At 42.6% G+C, this 24,212-nt stretch overlaps 2 protein-coding genes across 3 annotated transcripts in view; one reads left to right on the top strand and one right to left on the bottom strand.

The window, feature by feature from the left end:
• The window catches only part of LOC139412583 (RNA-binding protein Raly-like), a 190,527-nt gene that overhangs the window by 15,331 nt on the left and 150,984 nt on the right, over positions 1-24,212 (top strand). The window contains exon 2 of the mRNA XM_071159294.1: positions 4,475-4,652. The gene's annotated coding sequence lies outside the window, so the exon portion shown is untranslated. The remainder of the gene's footprint in view (positions 1-4,474; positions 4,653-24,212) is intronic.
• Positions 1-24,212, bottom strand: part of LOC139413186 (protein MTSS 2-like) — a 124,184-nt gene that overhangs the window by 49,165 nt on the left and 50,807 nt on the right. For both annotated transcript variants that reach the window (XM_071160284.1, XM_071160285.1), the window contains exons 5-6: positions 5,013-5,104; positions 4,828-4,902 (exon numbers count right to left, since the gene is read on the bottom strand). In XM_071160284.1, coding sequence (XP_071016385.1) covers positions 4,828-4,902; positions 5,013-5,104 — 167 coding nt within the window. The remainder of the gene's footprint in view (positions 1-4,827; positions 4,903-5,012; positions 5,105-24,212) is intronic.

The raw sequence follows: 24,212 nt of genomic DNA, 5'->3' as shown, positions 1-24,212 counted from the left end.
AAGAAGGTTCCACAATTCCATTCTCCAACATGCTTTTGAGCTGTTCGTTGAGAATTGCCAGTTTGGCGGGGGACAGCCTGTAGGGACGCTGCTTAATGGGGACCTCATGCTGGGTATAGATTTTGTGTTTGAAGACGGTTGTACGGCCGAGTGTAAGAGTCCAGACCTCACTGTTCACGTCCAACATCTGGGATAGCTGCCACCTTTCATCATCCGACAGACATGCCTGTTGCACCGCTTGTTTGATGTAGAAATCAGCATCAGGTTTGCTTTTGCTCTCGGATAGAAGGGGGTGTCCGGCGGTAATCAGGTTGATAGTTGGGTTCTCAGACTTCACTGGTGGAACATGTTTTTGTCTTTGTCTCTTTATATTTTCTCTGTCTGACTTGACCTTGTCCGGACTCTGCATAATGTAGCAGGCTCCAACCTGAAATCAGTGCATTGCCAGGTTGAAATGGATGAGGCTGAGAATAGTCAGAGTGCAGCCGATAGGAGGGTTCGGACATCGAGATGTTCAGTCCACTGAAGAACAGGAAGTCTAGGCCAAGGACTACAGCAAATGCAAGGCTTGAATCTGCAAGAATAGCCACAGGAAGGTTAATAGTCTCACTATGCAGTTTTATTATTATACTAATCCAGCCCAAGGGAGTGGTAGGTTCTCCATTGGCCAAGTACAATGATCCCTCCTCCCATGTTCGTAGCTCGTCATGAGGTAATGCCATGTTCTGCCACAGGGCCTCTTGCATCAGGGTGTAAGATGCCCCTGTGTCGATTATGGCCTTCCCTCTCCAGTTCCTAACAGTCAGAGGAACCAATAGTTGTTGCGGAATAGGAATAAGACCGCTAGCTGTGCTGTCTAAAGGCTTCATGGTGGGCATTAAGGCTGACCCAATTGTATGCAAGCCACCACGCCTGTGTAGACTTTCAGTCTTCGGTCCTTTCTGACCTTTTCCTGAATCCTGACGCTGGACATAGAGTGGGCAAGAATCTGGAGGATGTTGGACTTTACACCTCCAACACATAACTGGACTTTTGTCCTGGATCTTGGGTACAAATATCTGAGACGGTTTAGCCCCAGGAGAGTTATTGGTATACTGGGATGAGGGAACCGGGTTTTTAGTTTGGAGGTGGTGCTTCCAGTCCTTCTCAAACTGAGTCCCAAGACGCACCAGATCATCCACATTTTGCACACGTTCTTAAAGTTGACTAGCAAGGCGGGGAACCATGTTCTTAAGAAGGAGTTTGACCATCTCCTGCTCAGTAATGTCAGCCTTCCATCTCCTACATAGAACTCGATAGGAGAAGGCAAAGTCCCGTATTGGCTCTGCTTCACCCTGGACTCTGTTACGAACACGTTCCGCCAGTTCATCCCCATAGTCCTCTGAAAGGAAGGCTAAGAGGAATATTTTTTGAAACTCCTCCCAGGTTGACACATGTTCACGGGCTATCTCCCACCAGTCTCTTGCTGTACCATGGAGAACACTGCGGAGGGTGGCAAGAACCTCCAAGTCAGTAAGGGGCCGGATAGAAAGAAAATCATTACACTTAGATAAGAAAAACAGTGGATCAACATCATCTTCTGGGCTGCCAAAAGTGGGGAAAAGTAGTTTTATAGGGAGGGAGCGCTCTAGAGGAGACATGACAGTGGCAGCGGGAGTTCTGTTGTTTAACAGTATCTCCAGAGGGGTTTTTGTAGTGCTACCTGTTCCTATTCCATTACTGGCCAAGCCAGTGGCAGAGGTGGAGAAGATTTGTCCAGAAGGGAAAAGCACTGCATTACCTCCTGGTGCAGCCCTTCCAGTTGAAGGTCTGTGGCCTTCTGTGCTTTTTCCATCTCATTAACGATGTCCTTTTGAGTCTGTTCAATCAAAAATCGTAGTTCCCCTGTGAGAGAGTTCTTCATGTCCTCCATAACTTCCTTCAGATAAGAACACACTCCCTTCACAACAGAGGCTGACTCCTCTGCTCTCTGTTTTTGTTCGTCCTCAAGAAAGAGTATGACTTGATGGTTAGTTTCCATTTGTGTTTTGAACCGGTGCAGTTTTCCTTGAATATCCTGCTTCAGAGAATTTTGTAAATATTTCTGTCTCTGAACAATTTGTTGTTGGTTTTCCTCCATTTGACAGGGAAGGTAATCCAACCTCCTCTGCACATCTGTCTGATGAGCCTCCACACATTCACTGAGTTTGCGAATGGCATTCTCCTGCATTGTCAAACTATGATTGGTGTGTGTCCATTGATGTTCCAGTTGTCCAGTGATCACAGAGACACCTCTCCCAGTCTCTCTGGACAGGGTAACCGGAAGGGTTTGAGGAGAGGGTAATGGTGGAGATGTTATAGGTGAGCCAGAAGCCTGGGGATTAGGGGCAGTGCTATCCAACTCCATTAGTTCATCGAGTCCTTCCACAATGAAAGAATCTCGAACATGATTACCATCAGGTGTGTCCACATTGACACAGTATGGGGTTCCAACAAAAGACATGATTCAACCTTGTGTGGATGGTGTCATGGGTGTTTCTTTTCAAGTCCCTGTTCGGGCACCAATTCTGTGTCAATGTGGACACACCTGATGGTAATCTCTTATCCAGATGGGATAGGGCAGTGTGCAGTGTGATGGCGATTGCGTCGTCTGTGGACCTATTGGGGTGGTAAGCAAAATGGAGTGGGTCTAGGGTGTCAGGTAAGGTGGAGGTGATATGATCCTTGACTGGTCTCTCAAAGCACTTCATGATGACAGAAGTGAGTGCTATAGGGCGAAAGTCATTTAGTTCAGTTACCTTGGCCACCATTGTTCCTGTCCCAAGAAAGCTATCTTGAAGCATGTGGGGACAGCAGACTGGGATAGGGATTGATTGAATATGTCCATAATCACACCAGCCAGCTGGTCTGAGCATGCACTGGAGAAGCGGCTAGGATCGGCAGCCTTGCGAGGGTTAACACGTTTAAATGTTATACTCATGTCGGCCAAGGAGAAGGAGAGGCCACAGTCTTTGGTAGCGGGCTGTGTTGTTGACACTGCATTGTCCTCAAAGCGCGCAAAGAAGTTGTTTAATTTGTCTGGGAGCAAGATGTCGATGTCCACGACAGGGCTGGTTTTCTTTTCGTAATCCGTGATTGTCTGTAGACCCTGCCACAAACGTCTTGTGTTTGAGCCGTTGAATTGCATCTCCACTTTCTCTATACTGACGCATTGCTTGTTTGATTGCCTTGCGGAGGGAATAACTACACAGTTAGTATTCAGCCATGTTTCCGGTCGCCTTGCCATGATTAAATGCGGTGGTACGTGCTTTCAGTTTTGCGCAAATGCTGCCATCAATCCACAGTTTCTGGATAGGGAAGGTTTTAATAGTCACTGTGGGTACAACATCTCCTATACACTTCCTTATAAACTCGCTCACCGAGTCAGTGTATACATCAATGTTATTGTCTGAGGCTACCCAAAACATATGGATTCAAGCAATCTTGAAGCGTGGAATTCGATTGGTTAGACCAGTGTTGGATATACCTAAGCACGGACGCTTCCTGTTTTCCAACAAGATGGAGTCATGGTCAGATTTGCCAAAAGGAGGGCGGGGGAGGGCCTTGTATGCATCGCTTTGGAAAAGTCGTAGTGCTGGTAAGTGCTGACATCCAATAGTTCTTCCCGGCTGTATGTAATGACGCTTAAGGTTTTCTGGGCTAACAATGTATGAAACAATACATGAAAAAAACATTGCACAGTTTCCTAAGGACTTGAAGCAAAGCTTTTTCAACTGGTGCTCAGGTTAAGCATTTACAGTGCCAGGGTGCCAAAGACTAATGTTTCAACACAGCCCAAAATCTCTAGTTCTTTGTTCAATAGACAAAAATCGTTAGTCTGTCAAATTCAAGAACAATGTTCTAGAATTTGTTGTAGCATATTGTAAAAGCCTATATTAGAATGACCATCTCCAGTTAAAAGTAATTCTGTAAATTACCTATGTTCTCAATAAATTAGCTAGATAATGTACCGTGTGCGCGCCTTCAGAAACTATTCACACCCTCACATTTTGTTGTGTTACAGCCTGAATTAAAAATTAAATTGCTAATCAAAGTGGAATCTTTTTTGAAACGTTGAAAGAGTCAATAAGTCCTCAACACCTTTCTTATGGAAAGCCTAAATTAGTTCAGGAGTAAAAATGTGCTTAGCAAGTCCCACAAGTGGTATGGACTCACTCTGTATGCAATAGTGTTAAACATGATTTTTGAATGACTACGTCATCTCTGTACACCACACATATAATTATCTGTAAGGTCGTTCAGTTGAGCAGTGAATTTCAAACACAGATTCAATCACAAAGACCAGGGAGGTTTTCCAACGCCTCGCAAAAAATGGTATAAAAGTCATAATGGGGAGGTGGATTATCGCGTTTAAGCTTTTTGCTAACTAACAAGGTAAGATTGTTGTTATTGTCATAGAATTTTACATCTGGGAAAAATGTATTTATCTTTACAGCCTCTCACTACGGAGACCTCAGCTAGAGCTACACAACCATAACCTGGCTGAAACGATACCATGTACGGAAGAGGAACATTGAAGGTGTGGTGAGATGGATTGGCGAAGAGGGGCACCGTAACAGCTGCGGGTGTGGACAAACCACATTGTCTCCTTTCACAAAGCCAGCTGTGTTAAGGTAACCTGAACCTCGGTAATGACTATTCCACTGCTCAGAATCACACTTTATATTTAGGTGTAATCCCCCCCCCCCCCCCAAACACTTAGGCCACATTGCCAAGGGTGTTCTCTCTTATCTGGGAGAGAGTGTCACATCACACATTACTTAGAGAGTTAGAAACAGACACCCTTACCTTTCTTAACCTTCTTCTGCAGCTTGATTGTATCTGAGGATTTCTTCTTTATGTCTGCTCTGGCCTTCTTGTATTCTGCATTGGGAAGCAATGAGGATTTTATGTCTCAGTGAACTGAGTCGGATAACTCAGACTTGTCATAATTGTATGTATGTATGCCTATTTGTGTATGTACGGTCTCCTACCTTTGGCATGGTCCTTGTCCAACTGACTGGCCACCTTCTTCCACTCCTCAATCTTCAGCTCCAGGGGGTTGATCAGGGTATCTGTTAGTGCCCTACAGTGGAAGCCAATAGACCAGCCGTTACATTACAGTGAAAAATACAGTGGTTCACCTGGAATCTTCTACAGACTGGTTGATACGATTCAACTTCATCAAATTCTGAATTGTCAATGGAAACAAAGCAGAGCTTTTTTCAGGTCGATGAGCGATCCATCTACGTAATTGATAGGCGGGTGGTCATAAACTAGATAAACCAGGTCATCAAAATTAAACACCATAGCTTGGGAAGCAAAGCAATTAGACTGAGCATAGTCTCAGGTAGACGGTGAACTCCTATCTTCACATTCCTGACATAGCTCCATGTCATGAAGCCTGAGCTGATCAGCCATGACAGGTTAGCACACAATGGGTTTAAACTTGTGAGATGGTACTGTTAACACTTTCACATCACTGCGTCCAACACACAGGGTGACTGGTGAAAACTAGGCCAAGCTGATGACGATAAGAAATCTTAGTAATAAATCTTATAGGTTAAATCAGAAGTCTGCTCGTTTCCCTTCCCTCTACTGTCTAACGGCCTATTCAGAGCTGAGCCCCTACCTGGGTTGGGCCTATGTACAGTAAGGTCAATGGGATCATTGGGATTTTGGTGTCAGTCCTTGTTAATTTCAACTGAGGCTGGGCAGTCAATGAGTTGACATTGTGTAATCCATTCAAATAAAGACAATGAACCATGTCTGATGGAAATTAGAGGGAGAAATAAGAAAATATGGAACGAGACACTGCCAGGACTTACAGCAAAACCTAAATCTGCAAGTGTTCAAAACTTTCACTTCAGGTAGTGAGCCTCGTTAAATAAAAAATAAAAATGAAGAGTGAAAAAAAAAAAAAAAGCTAGCAAATTATCCTAAAGTAGCAGCTCAGAAGAGGGGGAAAGTAGGCTGCAGCCTGGGCTAGCGTATAGGCACACCCTTTTCACAGTACCATCTTGACCCGAACCATACTCTGCTGGCTCTGATATTTTATTTTCACATTGTCAATTCCGGGCATGGTTCCAGTAACTATGGTTAATGTGTAACCAGGCCAGCTCAGCAGAGCTTGGCCCGGCTTAGTACCGTGCAAACGGTACCAGAGCAACAATCCAATCTCTCATCCATCCACAGCCGAAGTACCATTATAGCCATGTCTCAGGCTTCGAGAGAGCACTGGCTGTAGTACAATCAATTCTCAGGGTGATTTAGAGCTGGAAAAAAATGTTCATTTGTCTGTCTCATCAGTACACTGAGAGCAACAGAAGGGACCCTAAGCAGAGCCTGAATGGATTTGCTGGGGCTGAAGTATGTAGGGGAAATTGGGTTCAGGATAGAAGGGGAGCGTGAGACGAGCCTGCTGTTATCCACTTGGGCTTTAATTGCAGAGTTAGCCAGGGTCATAATCCTAGAAAGGGACAGCACGCTGTGGTTTCTGGAGGAATGCCCGATATAGTGCCTTCAGAAAGTATTCACACTCCCTGAGTTTTTCAATTTAATGTGTTACAGCCAGAGTTTAAAATTGATTTAAATGAGATGTCGTCACTGGCCCATACACACACACACTATCTTCATATGTTCAAAGTGGAATTATGTCGTTTTTTTATTAAATGTTTTGAGTTAATAAGTATTGAACCCCTTTCTTATGGCAAACCTAAATAAGTTCAGGAGTAAAAATGTGCAATAGTGTTTAACATAACTTTTGAATGACTACCTCATCTCTGTACCCCACACATGTAAAGCCCTTCAGTTGAGCAGTGAATTTCTAGCACAGATTCAACCACAAAGACCAGGGAGTTTTTCCCAATGCCTCGCAAAGAAGGGCATCCATTGGTAGATAAAAAAATATAAAAGTAAAAATAAATAAAAAGCAGGCATTAAATATCTCTGAGCACAGTGAAGTTAATTACACTGGATGGTATGCATCAATACACCCAGTTACTACAAAGATACAGGCGTCCTTCCTAACTCAGTTGCCAGAGGAAGTGCTTTATTCGCCTGACGTTTTAGATGTCCAAAAGAGAATTACATGGCTAAGTTGAGACAAGGAAGCCCATCTAGCTTAGCTAGGCTAGCTAGCCTATAGCCTCAAACGGAGGATGCTAACAAACATTTTCAACGCTGCAGGAGTTGTTAATTTTGCTTTATTCAGGGACAATATGGAAAGCCTGAACTTTCAATGTAGCAACTGTTTGCTTTCAGAGGACTATAGGGGCGAAGTAGCTACTCTTAGCGAACTTACACAAGCTACTGGGAATTTACGCCCGCCTACGTTTTCCTTTCTCTTCGACCCCAGTAGCCGGACGCCGCTCTGGCCTGATGGAAGTGTCGCCACCGTGCCTCTGCAGGGATCCCTCCCTTCCTTGAAGAATGGAGTTAATGGGATGCTCCTGTCCTGGATGACTTGGTCGAAGTTCCTGCTCTCTGCCCTACAAACTTGCCATAGAGATAGATGTCTCTCGCCATGGACGTCGAACACAGCTGGGGCCTCCTCGGTGAAGGTAAGCCCGGACACAGACGAGAAACAGCTTCACCGCACTGGATCCAGATGTTCCGGAGCCTTCTTCCTTGGGTGCTTTCGATTTGAGATCGGATCCAGGGGTACCTGCGCCTTTGTCCTCTATTCTGTCTCCATCTCTGGTGGCTTCTACCTCGGGTTCAGATCTTCAGAGCTCACCCCCTCATTAGGCCAGTGAGGCTGTCTTAAGACTCCGGCACATTCCTCATCCACAATGGATACTAGAGCTGTCTCAGGTCCATTGGGCCCCACCGCCCTTCAGTCATCAAGGGGTTTATGAAACCCCTTGAGGCGAAAGAACGGCCGAACCTCCTCAGCAATTGCACCAGCAGCTCTAGGGTAAGAAAAATCTTGATTCCCGGGGCAAAAACCCTGTGCTATCCTGAAGCACGACTACAAGACATTACAGGGATGCTTCCGACTGTTCTGTGACAGCTGCCGGGAGCTGACGCTGTCATAGTCCATGTGGGGTCAAACGACATTAAGAGGGCTAGCTCGGAAGAGCTGAAAATGAATTTTAAAGAACTGATTCTAGCTCTGAAAGATTCCGAAAGTGGCCAATTATTTCAAGTCCGGTACCATCGTTGGGACGCAGGTGTGAAGGATTCAGCAGGCTATTACTGTAGCTCTTTTTGAATAACTTCTATGGGAAACTTTGACACCTTCTGGAAACAGAAAATGCTCTACAGGAATAACGGAGTGTATCAAAATAATCTTGGCTCCTGAATTAGATAGCCCAGTTTAGATAATCCCTACCATTGTGTCACTGCATTGCCATACTGCTGTAGCAAATGTATATTATCCCATGGGCGTTGGCAGTCACAATGTAAGTAACCTAATTTATGTCCCTCTAACTCCCCTGAATGCCTTTGTCATTCCTACAGCTAATGTATACAGCAATCATGTGCCTATGAACCAGATTTATACTGTTAGCACTGAGGTGGTGTGCACTAGTAGAAAGTCCACTGTGTGCAGCTATCACTGCACTATCAACTCAAAAATAAATAACAAATATATAAACATAACACTGTCATGTCTTCTTCTGATAAGCTTCCCAGTAAGGCAATAAAAACAATCAAGCATTGCAGAAAAGTGCAAACAATAGCCCACATTGAACAAGGTGCATGAAATCAATAACTTGCTAGTAACAGATGACATTCATATTCTGTCTCTCTCCGAAACTCACTTAGATAATACAGTGGTAGCAATACATGGTTATAACATCTACAGAAAGCGGTGTTGCGATCTATATTCAGAGCCACATTCCTGTTAAGCTTAGAGAGGATATGTTAAATAGTGTTAAAGTAATTTGGCTACAGGTTCACCTGCCTCACCTAAAGCCCATTCTGTCTGGGAAGCTGCTATAGACCACCAAGTGCTAACAGTCAGAATCTGTACAATGTGTGAGAAATGCATTATAATGTATGAGATATCAACAGAGGGGAATATTTTCTGGGTGACCTTAATATTGACTTGTTTTCCTCAAGCTGCCCACTCAAGAAAAAGCTTCAAAATGTAACCAGTGCCTGCAACCTGGTTCAGGTCATCAGTCAACCTACCAGGGTATTTACAAACAGCACATTAATGAAATGTATTGATCACATCTTTACTAATGCTGCAGAAATATGTTGTAAAGCAGTATCCAAATCCATAGTATGTAGTGATCACAATATAATAGCCATATCTAGGAAAACCAAAGTTCCAAAGGCTGGGCCTAATATAAGGTATAAGAGGTCATGCAAAAGGTTTTGTAGCAATTCTTATGTTGATGATGTAAAAATTATTTGCTGGTCTGTTATGTGTAATGAGGAGCAAATAGACACTGCACTTAACATTTATGAAACTGCTTATTTCCATGGATTGATGTAGAATTTAAAAAGTGGTATGGTTTTGAGAGGAACGGTAAATAAGTCTGGCTACACAACAGATTTCAAACGTACTTAAAATTGAGAAATCCTGTGACTAAACTGAATAAAAACAAGAAACTAAACCATTAAACAAAGATAAATGACAGACTGATAGTAAAAAGCATTAGAGCACCTTAAATAAAATGTTGGGCATAAAGGCAAACTCAACTCCATCATTCATTGAATCATTGCTCATTCATCATAAAACCCACATATTTTTTAAAAATTTAATTGGGAAGGTCAGCAAACGTAGGCATGACATGCTAGCAACAAACTCTGACACTACACAAGTACAACTGACCAAATTATGAAAGACAAGCATTGTAATTTTGAATTCTGAAAAGTGATTGTGAAAGAGGTGAAATAATTGACACTCACCACCTGGATTTGGTCTTATGTAGCAAAATGTGAAATTGTGTTTTTTTTAATTTTTTATTACATTGGATAAAAGTAGAGACTCAGAGACACAAAATGGTATACCAGACACTGCATTTTTGAGGAACAATGGGAAAGTAATTCTTTGAAAGTCAATAAACTTGTAACCTCACTTTTGAGAAAATGGCCTTTTGAATGTTTTGGTACCTACTGGAGAGCTCTTCTTTGTCTACCCATTCAGCATCGTTCACACCCTCACCCTAAGCTTTAGCCCCAACCATCTTGTTTAGGTATCGAAGCGCACTTAACGCTCTGGCCGATGATTTGTTTACCTCTGGATAGCATGAAAACAGCCTACCCAGCTCTGTTGGCAACAATTTCATTACGCTTTTTTGTAGACTTTTACTGACACCGGCCATACTCAACAGGTATTGTACACAGGTCACATAATGTTAGCTAACAAGTCAGCCAGCTAACGTTAGCTAGTTAAACAACAATGAACATAGTGCCAACAATGCCACAGTGCTGTGAGCTAATCAACCAGGTTCAATGTTAGCTAGCTAACATTAGGCTCTACCTAGAAAAGCAAACGGCTCTGGGATACAAATAATAACGTCAGCTAGGGAGCCAGCCAGCTAACGTTAGCTAGCTAGCTAACAGTACACGCCAGCTTAAGGCATATAGCTTGCTAGCTAGGTAAACAACATTTAAGATCACACACGTCACCTAACGTTAGCTAACGAATGGCTCTGGGAAAAGATCATCATCAACTAGCTCGCTAACAGTACATGTTAGCTTGAAATGAAACCACTTTGTCAAAATAGAAATGTGTAATATCTGAAAATGTAGCTAGCTAACGCTGGACTATCATCATGTATGATGGACACGTCTCCCTATCAGGAATGCCATACCACGGTTGCCCTTAGTTTGAAGATGTAATCCGGAGACAGGTGTTTTCCCCATCTCTTTAGCTATCATACTCTAAATCCACTGATTTCAAAACTTGATCCTCCAGAAAGTGGAGAGCAACACTTACGCAGCTCCACTACACAATGCATAAAAAAAAGCTGTGTTCGACAAGATTACCAACACAGACTGACCTGGCAAATAGACAGAAGCCTTCAACATGTTAGACCCATCCGAACTCCTCTCTCAGCATGTCCAAACCACTCATTATCTCAGCCAATCATGGCTATAGGGAAGGTTGCTCTCTTTTTCTGTGGCTTAACCAACAAGGCTTGTAATTTAACAATGTTATTCGTATTTACAGATGGCATACAAGTTTGTTATTAAGGCACATGAAAGTTCACATGGTCGAGAAGGCATTTCAGCCCCCCCAAAAAACGCATTTTGATTTAAAAAAAATAGTGTTATGCTCAAACGGCTCTCCTGTGAAGTTGTGACTTGCGACATAAGCCTAGTTTCCTAAATCGGGTCACAATTATTGTTGTATATCAACAATGACAAGTCACCAGGGTCTGACAACTTGGTTGGAAAATTATTGAGGATAACAGCAGACAATACTGCCACTCCTATTTGCCATATCTTCCATCTAAGCCTACAAGAAAGTGGGTGCCCTCAGGCCTGGAGGAAGCAAAAGTCCTTCCGCTACCCAATAATAGTCCCCTTTACTGGCATAAATAGCTAACCAAAGTAAACAAACTGACTGACTTTCAGCACGCTTATAGGGAAGGACAATCAACATGGACGGACGGCCCTTACAGAAATGATTGGCTGAGATAAATTGATGATAAAAAGATTGTGGGGTCCGTTATGTTAAACTTCAGTGCGGCTTTTGACATTATTGACCATAGTCTGCTCCTGGAAAAACATGTGTTATGGCTTTACACCCCCTGCTATATTGTGGATAAAGAGTTGCCGGTCTAACAGAACACAAAGGGGGTTCTTTAATGGAAGCCTCTCAAACATAATCCAGGTAAAATCAGGAATTCCCCAGAGCAGTTTTCTAGGCCCCTTACTTTTTTCAATCTTTAGTAATGACATGCCTTTGAATAAAAGGCCCGTGTGTATGTATGTGGATGACCCAACACTTTATAAGTCAGCTACTACAGCGAATGAAATTACTGCAACACTTAACTGCAGTCAGTTTCAGAATGGAAGGCAAGAAATTAGTTAGTCCTAAATATTTAAAAAACTAAAAGCATCGTATTTGGGACAAACCATTCACTAAACCCTAAACCTCAACCAACTCTTGTAATGAATAATGTGGACATTGAGGTGACTAAACTGCTTGGAGTTACCCTGGATCGTAAACTGTCATGGTCAAAACATGTTGATGCAACACTAGCTAAGATAGGAAGAAGTCTGTCCACAATAAAGCGCTGCTCTGCTTTTTTAACAACACTATCAACACGGCAGGTCATAGAGGCCCTAATTTTGTCGCACCTGGACTTCTGTCCAGTCGTGTGATCATGTGCCACAAAGAGGGACTTAGGTCAGAGCAGCACAGCTGGCCCTTAAATGTACACGGAGAGCTAACAATGATATGCATGTTAATTTCTCATGGCTCAAAGTGGAGAATAGATTGACTTCATCATTACTTGTTTTTGTAAGACGTATTGACATGCTGAACGCACCAAACTGGCTGTTTAAACTACTAGCACAAAGCTCAAACACCCATGAATACCCCACAAGACATGCCACCAGAGGTCTCTTCCCCAAGTCCAGAAGAAACTATGGGAGGCGCACATTACTACATAGAGCCATGACTACATGGAACTCTATTCCACACCAGGTATCTGATGCAAGCAGTAGAATCAGTACAAAAATAATTAAATACACCTTATGGAACAGCGGGATTGTGGCGACACACAGGCACACGCACTCTCCACATGGATTTTGTAATGTAGATATGTGGTAGTGGTGTAGAGGTCTCGAGGGTGTATTGTGAACAGTTATGAAAAGTAATGCAATATTTGTTATTGTATATAACTGCCTTAATGTGCTGGACCCCAGGAAGAGTAGTCGCTGCCTTGGCAGCAGCTAATGGGGATAGTTAATAAATACAAAAACACTCAGGGATTTCACCATGAAGGCCAATGGTGACTTTAAAACAGTTAACAGTGTAATGCTTGTGACAGCACAAAACTGAGTATGGATTAACAACATTGTTGTAATTCCACAACACTAACCTAATTTACAGAGTGAAAAGGAAGCCCTCCTCCAAAACATGCATCCTATTTTCAACAAAGCACTGAGATAGTGTGTTATGTTTGGGGCAAATCCAATACATTACCACTCTCCATATTTTCAAGCATAGTTGTAGCTGAATCATGTTATGGGTATGCTTGTAATCATTAAGGATTGGGGAGTTTTTCAGGATAAAAAAAAGAAACGCAATAGAGCTAAGCACAGGTAATATCCTAGAAGAAATACCTGGTTCAGCCTGCTTTCCACTAGACACTGGGAGATGAAATTACCTTTCAGCAGGACAATAACGTAAAACACAAGGCCAAATCTGCACTATAATTGCTTACAAATAAGACAGTGAATGTTCCTGAGTGGACAGTTTTGACAAATCTACTTGGCATCTACTTGTCTATGGCAAGATCTGAACATGGTTATCTAGCAATGATCAACAACCAATTTGACAGAGCTTGAAGAAATGTTTAAATAATAAAAATGGGTAAATGTTGTACAATCCAGGTGTGGAGAGCTCTTAGACATACCCAGAAAGACTGCTGTAATCGCTGCCAAAAGTTATTCTAAAAATATACAGTATTATTCTGTGATATAACATTATCAGAGAATGGTTTGTCACCTTCATGTAATACAGGACTAAGGTCGAATTCTACAACAATGGCACTGACGCTTGTTGGTTATGGCAAAGCTTGCCAACTATCACGGATTACAAAAGGAAAACCAGCCACGAGCTGCCCAATGATACGAGCCTACCAGACCAGCTAAATGCCTTCTATGATTGCATCAAGCCAGGCAACACTGAACCATGAGTGAGAAACCAGCTGTTCCGGATGACGGTGTGATCACGCTGTCTGTAGATGAGGTGAGTAAGCCCTTAACAGGTAAACATTCACAAGGCCAGATGGATTATCACGATGTGAACTCAGAGCATGTGCTGGCGAGTGTCTTCACTGACATTTTCAACTTCTTCCTGACCCAGTCTGTAATATATGTTTCAATTAGACCACCATAGTTTCTGTGCCCAAGAACACCAAGGTTACCTGTCTAAACGACTAACACCCTGTAGCACTCACATCTGTAGCCATGAAAAGCTTTGAAAGGCTGGTCATGGCTCACATCAACACCATCATCCTGGACCCACTCCAAATCACATACAACCCCAACAGATCATGCAATCTGTATTGCACTCCATACTTCCCTTTCCCACTTGGACTAAAGGGAATGTGAGAATGCTGTTCATTGACTACAGCTCAGCATTCAACACCATAGTGCCCAGAAGCTCATCACTAAGCTAAGGTTCCTGGGATTGAACACCTCACTCTGCAACTGGATCCTGGACTTCTTGACGGGCCCGCCCAGGTGGTCATTAAGTTTGCCGACGACACAATGGTCATAGGCCTGATCCCCGACGACAACGAGAGACCTGGCAATGTGGTGCAGTGTGGAGCTGATTTTGGACTACAGGAAACAGTGGAGCTGGTCGAGAGCCTCAAGTTCCTCGGTGTCCACATCACAAAAAATCTATCAGTCTAAACACACCAACACAGTCGTGAAGAGGGAACAACGCCTATTCCCCCTCAGGAGGCTGAAAAGATTTAGCATGGGCCCTCAAAAAGATCTACAGCTGCCCCACCGAGAGCATCTTGACTGGCTGAATCACTGCTTGATATGGCAACTGCTTGGCATCCGAACGCAAGACGATACAGAGTGTGGTGAGTACGGTCTAGTACATCACTGGGGCTAAGCTCCCTGCCATCCGGGACCTCTATACCAGGTGGTGTCAGAGAAACCCTACCCCAAAAAATTGTCAAAGACTCCAGCCAACCAAGTTGCAGACTGTTCTCTCTGCTACAGCACAGCAAGCGGTACCAATGCACCAACAGGACCCTGAACATCCTCTAACCCCAAGTCATAAGACTACTAAATAAAACTGTTAAATAGATAATCCAATGGCTACACGCACTACCCTTATTGACACTTTTTTTGCACAAACTCTTCACACACACTGGACTCTACCCACACACTTACAATAAGGCACACACTACATAGCCTACACACACACACACACACACACACTGACGCCACACTTTCTCACTTGCCACATACGCTGCTGCTAGTCACTTTACCCTTACCTACATACACTACATAATCAAGTCAGTGGACACCAGCTCGATGAACATCTCATTCCAAAACCATAGGCATTAATATGGAGTTGGTCCCCCCTTTGCTGATATAACAGCCTGCACTCTTCTGGGAAGGCTTTCCACTAGTTGTTGGAAGGTATTTTCTTCCATTAAGCCACAAGAGCATTAGTTGGGCGATTAGACCTGGCTCTCGGTCGCAATTCCAATTCATCCCAAAGGTGTTCGATGGGGTTGAGGTCAGGGCTCTGTGCAGGCCAGTCAAGTTCTTCCACACTAATCTAGACAAATAATTTCTGTATGGACCAAACTTTGTGCACAAGGGCATTGTCAAGCTGAAACAGGAATGGCCTTCCCCTAACTGTTGCCACAAAGTTGGAAGCACAGAAACGTCTAGAATGGCATTGTATGCTGTACTAGCGGGCCTAACCCCAACCATGAGAAAACAACCCCAGATCATCATTCCTCCTCCACTAAAAACTTTCAACTTGGCACTAAGCATTCAGACACGTAGCATCATCCTGGCATCCGTCGGACAGCCAGATGGTGAAGCGTGATTCATCACTCTAGAGAACGTGTTTCAACTGTTCCAGAGTCCAATGGCGGCAAGCTTTATTGCACCTCTCCAACCGACGCTTGACTTTGCGCATGGCGTTCATAGGCTGTGTAGGGCTGCTCAGCCACGGAAACCCCTATCATGAAGCTACCGACAAACAGTTATTGTGCCGACGTTGCTTCCAGAAGCAGTTTGGTAACTCGGTAGTGAGTGTTGCAACCGAGGACAGACAATTTTTACACTACGCTCTTCCACACTCGCAGACCCATTCTGTGAGCTTGTGTTGCCTACCATGTCATTGCTGAGCCGTTGTGAAGTGGAAACGTCTAGGAGCAACATTACCGCACTTAAAGTTGACAAACTGACTTGTTGGAAATGTGGAATACTCTGATGGTGTCACATTGAAAGTCACTGAGCTCTTCAGTAAGGCCATTCCACTGCCAATGTTTGTCTACGGCAATTGCATGGCAGTGTGCTTGATTTTTATACACCTATAAGTAACAGGTATAGCTGAAATAGCCAAATCCACAAATTTGATGGGGTGTCCACAGACTTCTGTACATATATAATGTAGCTACCTCAATTACCTCATACCCCTGCACATCGACTCGGTACTGGTACTCCCTGTACAGTGTATTCAGAAAGTATTCAGACCTCTTGACATTATCAACAATTTGTTACGTTACAGCATTATTCTAAAATGGACTAAATAAAAAGCCCTCAATGTACACACATTACCCCATAATGACAAAGTGAAAAAAGTTGACATTTTTTCAAATGTATTGAAATACCTTATTTACATTGTATTAAGACAATTTGCTATGAGACTCAAAATTGAGCTCAGGTGTATCCTGTTCACACTGATCATCCTTGATGTTTCTACAAATTGATTGGAATCCACCTGTACTAAATTCATTTGATTGGACATGATTTGGAAAAGCAGACACCTGTCTATATAAATCCCCACAGTTGACAGTGCATGTCAGAACAAAAACCAAGCCATGAGGTCAAATAAATAGTCTATAGCGCTCCAAAACAGGATTGTGTTGAGGCACACATTTGGGAAAGGGTACCAAAACATTTCAGCAGCATTGAAGGTCCCAAAGAACAGTGGCCTCCATCATTCTTAAATGAGCTAGAGAGCTGGCCACCCAGCCAAACTGAGCAATCGGGGGAGAAGGGCCTTGGTCAGGGAGGTGACAAAGAACGTGATGGTCACTCAGACAGAGCTCTAGAGTTCCTCTGTGGAGATGGGAGAACCTTCCAGAAGGGCAACCATCTCTGCAGAACTACACCAAATCAGGCCTTTATGGTAGAGTGGCCAGACAGAAGCTACTCCTCAGTAAAAAAAAGGCACATGGCAGCCCACTTGGAGTTCTCCAAAAGGCACCTAAAGACTCTCAGACCATGAAAAACAAGATTCTCTGGTCTGATGAAACCAAGATGGAGCTCTTTGGCCTGAATGCATAGAGTCACGTCTGGAGGAAACTTGGCACCATCCCTACTGTGAAGCATGATGGCGGCAGCATCATGCAGTGGGGATATTTTTCAGGGATAGGGACTGGGAGACAAGTCAGGATGAAGGCAAAGATGAATGGCACAAAGCACAAAGAAATCCTCAGACTGGGGCAAAAGTTCACCTTCCAACATGACAATGACCATAAGCACACAGCCAAGACAACGCAGGAGTGGCTTCGGGACAAGTCTCTGAATGTCCATGAGTGGCCCAGCCAGAGCCCGGACTTGAAGCCGATCTAACATCTCTGGAGGGACCTGAAAATAGCTGTGCAGCAGCACTCCCCCTCCAACCTGACAGAGCTTGAGAGGATCTGCAGGGAACAATGGGAGAAACTCATGTGCCAAAATTGCAGCGTCATACCCAAGAAGACTTGAGGCTATAATAACTGCCAAAAGAGCTTCAACAAAGTCATGAATAAAGGGTCTGAATACTTACAGTACCAGTCAAAAGTCTGGACACACCTACTCATTCAAGGGTTTTTCTTTATTTTTTACTATTTTCTACATTAATAGAATAATAGTGAATACATCAAAACTATGAAATAACACATATGGAATCATGTAGTAAGCAAAAAAGTGTTAAAAAAAAATATACAGTTTTTGTTTTGTTTTTCTACAAAGTAGCTATCCTTTGCCTTGACGGCTTTGAAACTCTTGGCATTCTCTCAACCAGCTTCACCTGGAATGCTTTGCGCACATGCTGAGCACTTGTAGGCTGCTTTTCCTTCCCTCTGCAGTTCAACTCATCCCAAACCACCTCAAATTGGCTTGAGGTTGGGTGATTGTGGAGGCCAGGTCATCTGATGTAGCACTCCATCACTCTCCTTGGTCAAATAGCCCTTACGCAGCCTGGAAGTGTGTTTTGGGTCATTGTCCTGTTGACAAACAAATGATAGTGGGACTAAGCCCAAACCAGATCGGATGGCATATCGCTGCAGAATGCTGTGGTAGCCATGCTGGTTAATTGTGCCTTGAATTCTAAAAAAATATATTTTGTGTCACCAGCAAAGCAGCCCCAGACCATCACACCACCTCCTCCATGCTTCATGGTGGGAACCACACATGCGGAGATCATCCATTCTCCTACACTGCTTCTCACAAAGACACTACAGTTGGAGCCTCAAATCAGACCAAAAGGGCAGATTTCCACCTGTCTAATGTCCATTGCTTGTGTTTCTTGGCCCAAGCAAGTCTCTTCTTATTATTGTTGTCCAATAATACGTTGTGTAGTGCTTTCTTTGCAGCAATTCGACCATGAAGGCCTGAATCACGCATTCTCCTGTGAACAGTTGATGTTGATGTGTCTGTTACTTGAACTTTGTGAAGCATTTATTTGGGCTGCAATCTGAGGTGCAGTTAACTAATGAACGTATCCTCTGCAGCAGAGGTAACTCTGGGTCTTCCTTGCATGTGGCGGTCCTCAAGAAAACCAGTTTCATCATAGCGCTGGATGGCTTATGTGACTGCACTTTGAGAAACATTCAAAGTTCTTGACATTTTCCGGAATGACTGACCTTCATGTCTTAAAGAAATGGCCTGTCGTTTCTCTTTGCTTATTTGAGCTGTTCTTGCCATAATATGAACTTTAACCAAATAGGGCTATATTGTGTACCACCCCTACCTCGTCACAACACAACTGATTGGCTCAAATGCATTAAGGAAAGAAATTCCACAGATGAACGTTTAACAAGGCGCACCTGTTAATTGAAAAGCATTGCAGGTGACTATCTCATGAAGCTGGTTGAGAGAATGCCAACAGTGTACAAAGCTGTCATCAAGGCAAAGGGTGGCTACTTTGAAGAATCTCAAATATATTTTGATTTGTTTAACACTTTTTTGGATACTAAATTATTCCATAGTTGAGATGTCTTCACTATTATTCGAAAATGTAGAAAACAGTAAAAATAAAATAAAAACCCTGGAATGAGTAGGTGTGTCTAAACATTTGACTACTGAACATCAGTCACAGGCTTCATTACTGCATGTAAGTGTGATATTTCAGTTTTCTATTTTTAAAACATTTGCCAAAATGTCTAAAAAACAGCTTTTGTTTTGTCATGATGGGGTATTGTGTGTACACTGATGAGGAAAACAAAATATTGAATCCAGTTGAAAATAAGGCTGTAATGTAACAATGTGGGAAAATGTAAGGGTTCTGTATACTTCCTGAATGCACTGTATAAAGTAATGTTATTTCTACAGTGGTTTGCGAAAATATTCTCCCCCTTGGCATTTTTCCTATTTTTTTGCCTTACAACCTTAAATTGAAATAGATTTTTTGGGGGGGGTTGTATAATTTGATTTACACAACATGCCTACCACTTTGAAGATGCAAAAATGTTTTTTTATTGTGAAACAAACAAGAAACAAGACAAAACTGAAAACTTGAGCGTGCATAACTATTCCCCCCCCCCCCAAAGTCAATACTTTGAAGAGCCACCTTTTGCAGCAATTACAGCTGCATCTCTCTTGGGGTATGTCTCTATAAGCTTGGCACCTCTTGCAACTGGGATTTTTGCCCATTCTTCAAGGCAAAACTGCTCCAGCTCCTTCGAGTCGGATGGGTTCCACTGGTGTACAGCAATTTTTAAGTCAATACCACAGATTCTCAATTGGATTGATGTCTGGGATTTGACGAGGCCATTCCAAGACATTTAAATGTTTCCCCTAAACCACTCGAGTGTTGCTTTAGCAGTAACCTCCGTCCCCGTCTCAAATCTCGAAGAATGAAACAGGCTTCCCTCAAGAATTTCCCTGTATTTAGCACCATCCACCATTCCGACCAGTTTCCCAGTCCCTGCCGATGAAAGGTGTTCTCAGGGTGATGAGGTGTTGGGTTTGCTCCAGACATAACGTTTTCCTTGATGGCCAAAAATATACATTTGTCTCATCTGACCAGAATACCTTTTTCCATACGGTTGGGTAGTCTCCCACATGTGGAGCGTTGCAGCTCCTTCAGGGTTATCTTTGGTCTCTTTGTTGCATCTCTGATTAATGCCCTCCTTGCCTGGTCTGTGAGTTTTGGTGGGCGGCCCTCTTGGCACATTTGTTGTGTTGCCATATTATTTCATTTTTAATTAATGGATATAATGCTGCTCAGTGGGATGTTCAAAGATTCTGGTATTTTTTTATAACCCAACCCTGATCTGTAATTCTCCACAACCTTGTCCCAGACCAGTCTGGAGAGCTCCTTGGTCTTCATGGTGCCGCTTGCTTGGTGGTGCCCCTTGCTTAGTGGTGTTGCAGATTCTGGGGTATTTCAGAACAGGTGTATACAGTTGAAGTTGGAATTTTACATACACCTTAGCCAAATACATTTAAACTCACTTTCACAATTCCCAACATTTAATCCAAGTAAAAATTCCCTGTTTTAGGTCAGTTAGGATCACCACTTATTTTGACATATCACATTCTTAAAATTGAGAGAATTATTTATTTCAGCTTTTATTTCTTTCATCACATTCCCAGTGGATCAAAAGATTACATACACTCAATTAGTATTTGGTAGCATTGCCTTTAAATTGTTTAACTTAAGTCAAACGTTTCGGGTAGCCTTCCACAGGCGTCCCACAATAAATTGGGTGAATTTTGGCCCATTCCTCCTGACAGAGCTGGTGTAATGAGTCAGCTGTGTAGGCTTCCTTGCTTGCACACAATTTTTCAGTTCTGCACAAACATTTTCTATGGGATTGAGGTCAGGGCTTTGTGATGGCCACTCCCAATACCTTGACTTTGTTGTCCTTAAGCCATTTTGCAACAACTTTGGAAGTATGCTTGGGGTCATTGTCCATTTGGAAGACCCATTTGCAACCAAGCTTTAACTTCCTGACTGACATCTTGAGATGTTGCTTCAACATAATCTTCCTTCCTCATGACGCCATCTATTTTGTGAAGTGCACCAGTCCCTCCTGCAGCAAAGCACCCCACGATGTCACCACCGTGCGTCACAGTTGGGATGGTGTTCTTCAGCTTGCAAGACTACCAAACATAACAATGGCCAAATAGTTCTATTTTTTTGTTTAATCAGACCAGAGGACATTTCTCAAAAAATTACGATCTTTGTCCCCATGTGCAGTTGCAAACCGTAGTCTGGCTTTTTTATGGCGGTTTTGGAGCAGTGGCTTCTTCCTTGCTAAGCGGCATTTCAGGTTATGTCGATATAGGACTCGTTTTACTGTGGATATAGATACTTTTGTACCCGTTTCCTCCAGCATCTTCACAAGGTCCTTTGCTGTTCTGGGATTGATTTGACCTTTTCGCACCAAAGTACGTTCATCTCTAAGAGACAGAAAGCGTCTCCTTCCTGAGCGGTATGACGGCTGCGTGGTCCCATGGTGTTTATACTTGCGTACTATTGTTTGTACAGATGAACGTGGTACCTTCAGGCACTTGGAAATTGCTCCCAAGGATGAACCAGACTTGTGGTCTACATTTTTTTTTCTGATTTCTTTTGATTTTCCCATGATGTCAAGCAAAGAGGCACTGAATTTGAAGGTAGGCCTCAAAATATATCCACAGGTACACCTCCAATTCACTCAAATTATGTCAATTAGCCTATCAGAAGCTTCTAAAGCCATGACATCATTTTCTGGAATTTTCCAAGCTGTTTAAAGTCCAAGGTGTTTAAAGTCAACTTAGTGAATGACCACTTCTGACCCACTGGAATTGTGATAGTGAATAAGTGAAATAATCTGTCTGTAAACAATTGTTGTAAAAATTACTTGTGTCATGCACAAAGTAGATGTCCTAATCGACATGCCATAACTATAGTTTGCTAACAAGAAATTTGTGAAGTGGTTGAAAAACGAGTTAATGACTCCAACCTAAGTGTATGCAAACTTCCGACTTCAACTGTTTATACTGAGATCATGTGACAAATCCTGTGAGACTTAAATAAATTCCACCTGTGTGCAATATAACTCATTCTGTAACTTCTGAAGGTAATTGGTTGCACCAAATCTTATTTAGATGATTCATAGCAAAGCGGGTGAATGAATACATATGCACGCAGCACTTTTCCGTTGAATTTTTTGCACTTCACCAATTTGGACTATTTTGTCCATGTCCATTACATGAAATCCAAATGAAAATCAATTTCAATTAAATTACAGGCTGTAATGCAACAAAATAGGACAAAAGGGGAATGAATACTTTTGAACGGCACTGTATACTCCCTATACAGTGCCTTGCGAAAGTATTTGGCCCCCTTGAACGTTGCGACCTTTTGCCACATTTCAGGCTTCAAACAAAGATATAAAACTGTATTTTTTTGTGAAGAATCAACAACAAGTGGGACACAATCATGAAGTGGAACGACATTTATTGGATATTTCAAACTTTTTGAACAAATCAAAAACTGAAAAATTGGGCGTGCAAAATTATTCAGCCCCTTTACTTTCAGTGCAGCAAACTCTCCAGAAGTTCAGTGAGGATCTCTGAATGATCCAATGTTGACCTAAATGACTAATGATGATAAATACAATCCACCTGTGTGTAATCAAGTCTCCGTATAAATGCACCTGCACTGTGTTAGTCTCAGAGGTCCGTTAAAAGCGCAGAGAGCATCATGAAGAACAAGGAACACACCAGGCAGGTCCGAGATACTGTTGTGAAGAAGTTTAAAGCCGGATTTGGATACAAAAAGATTTCCCAAGCTTTAAACATCCCAAGGAGCACTGTGCAAGCGATAATATTGAAATGGAAGGAGTATCAGACCACTGCAAATCTACCAAGACCTGGCCGTCCCTCTAAACTTTCAGCTCATACAAGGAGAAGACTGATCAGAGATGCAGCCAAGAGGCCCATGATCACTCTGGATGAACTGCAGAGATCTACAGCTGAGGTGGGAGACTCTGTCCATAGGACAACAATCAGTCGTATATTGCACAAATCTGGCCTTTATGGAAGAGTGGCAAGAAGAAAGCCATTTCTTAAAGATATCCATAAAAAGTGTTGTTTAAAGTTTGCCACAAGCCACCTGGGAGACACACCAAACATGTGGAAGAAGGTGCTCTGGTCAGATGAAACCAAAATTGAACTTTTTGGCAACAATGCAAAACGTTATGTTTGGCGTAAAAGCAACACACCATCCCCACTGTCAAACATGGTGGTGGCAGCATCATGGTTTGGGCCTGCTTTTCTTCAGCAGGGACAGGGAAGATGGTTAAAATTGATGGGAAGATGGATGGAGCCAAATACAGGACCATTCTGGAAGAAAACCTGATGGAGTCTGCAAAAGACCTGGGACGGAGATTTGTCTTCCAACAAGACAATGATCCAAAACATAAAGCAAAATCTACAATGGAATGGTTCAAAAATAAACATATCCAGGTGTTAGAATGGCCAAGTCAAAGTCCAGACCTGAATCCAATCGAGAATCTGTGGAAAGAACTGAAAACTGCTGTTCACAAATGCTCTCCATCCAACCTCACTGAGCTCGATCTGTTTTGCAAGGAGGAATGGGAAAAAATTTCAGTCTCTCGATGTGCAAAACTGATAGAGACATACCCCAAGCGACTTACAGCTGTAATCGCAGCAAAAGGTGGCGCTACAAAGTATTAACTTAAGGGGGCTGAATAATTTTGCACGCCCAATTTTTCAGTTTTTGATTTGTTAAAAAAGTTTGAAATATCCAATAAATGTCGTTCCACTTCATGATTGTGTCCCACTTGTTGTTGATTCTTCACAAAAAAATACAGTTTTATATCTTTATGTTTGAAGCCTGAAATGTGGCAAAAGGTCGCAAAGTTCAAGGGGGCCGAATACTTTCGCAAGGCACTGTATATAGCACTGTTAGTTTTACTCTTTATTGATATTTGTTATTCAATGTCACTAGGTCAATTGTTTTATTTTATCTTTCTGCATTTTTTGAAAAATAACTAAGTAAGCATTTCACTGTTAGTCTGCAGCTGTTTGTCTACGACGCATGTGACAAATAAAATTGGATTTGGTCTGAA

Source organism: Oncorhynchus clarkii, chromosome 7 (assembly GCF_045791955.1).
Source record: "Oncorhynchus clarkii lewisi isolate Uvic-CL-2024 chromosome 7, UVic_Ocla_1.0, whole genome shotgun sequence".
Taxonomy (NCBI): Eukaryota; Metazoa; Chordata; class Actinopteri; order Salmoniformes; family Salmonidae; genus Oncorhynchus; species Oncorhynchus clarkii.
This window is presented reverse-complemented; position numbering and strand designations above follow the sequence as displayed.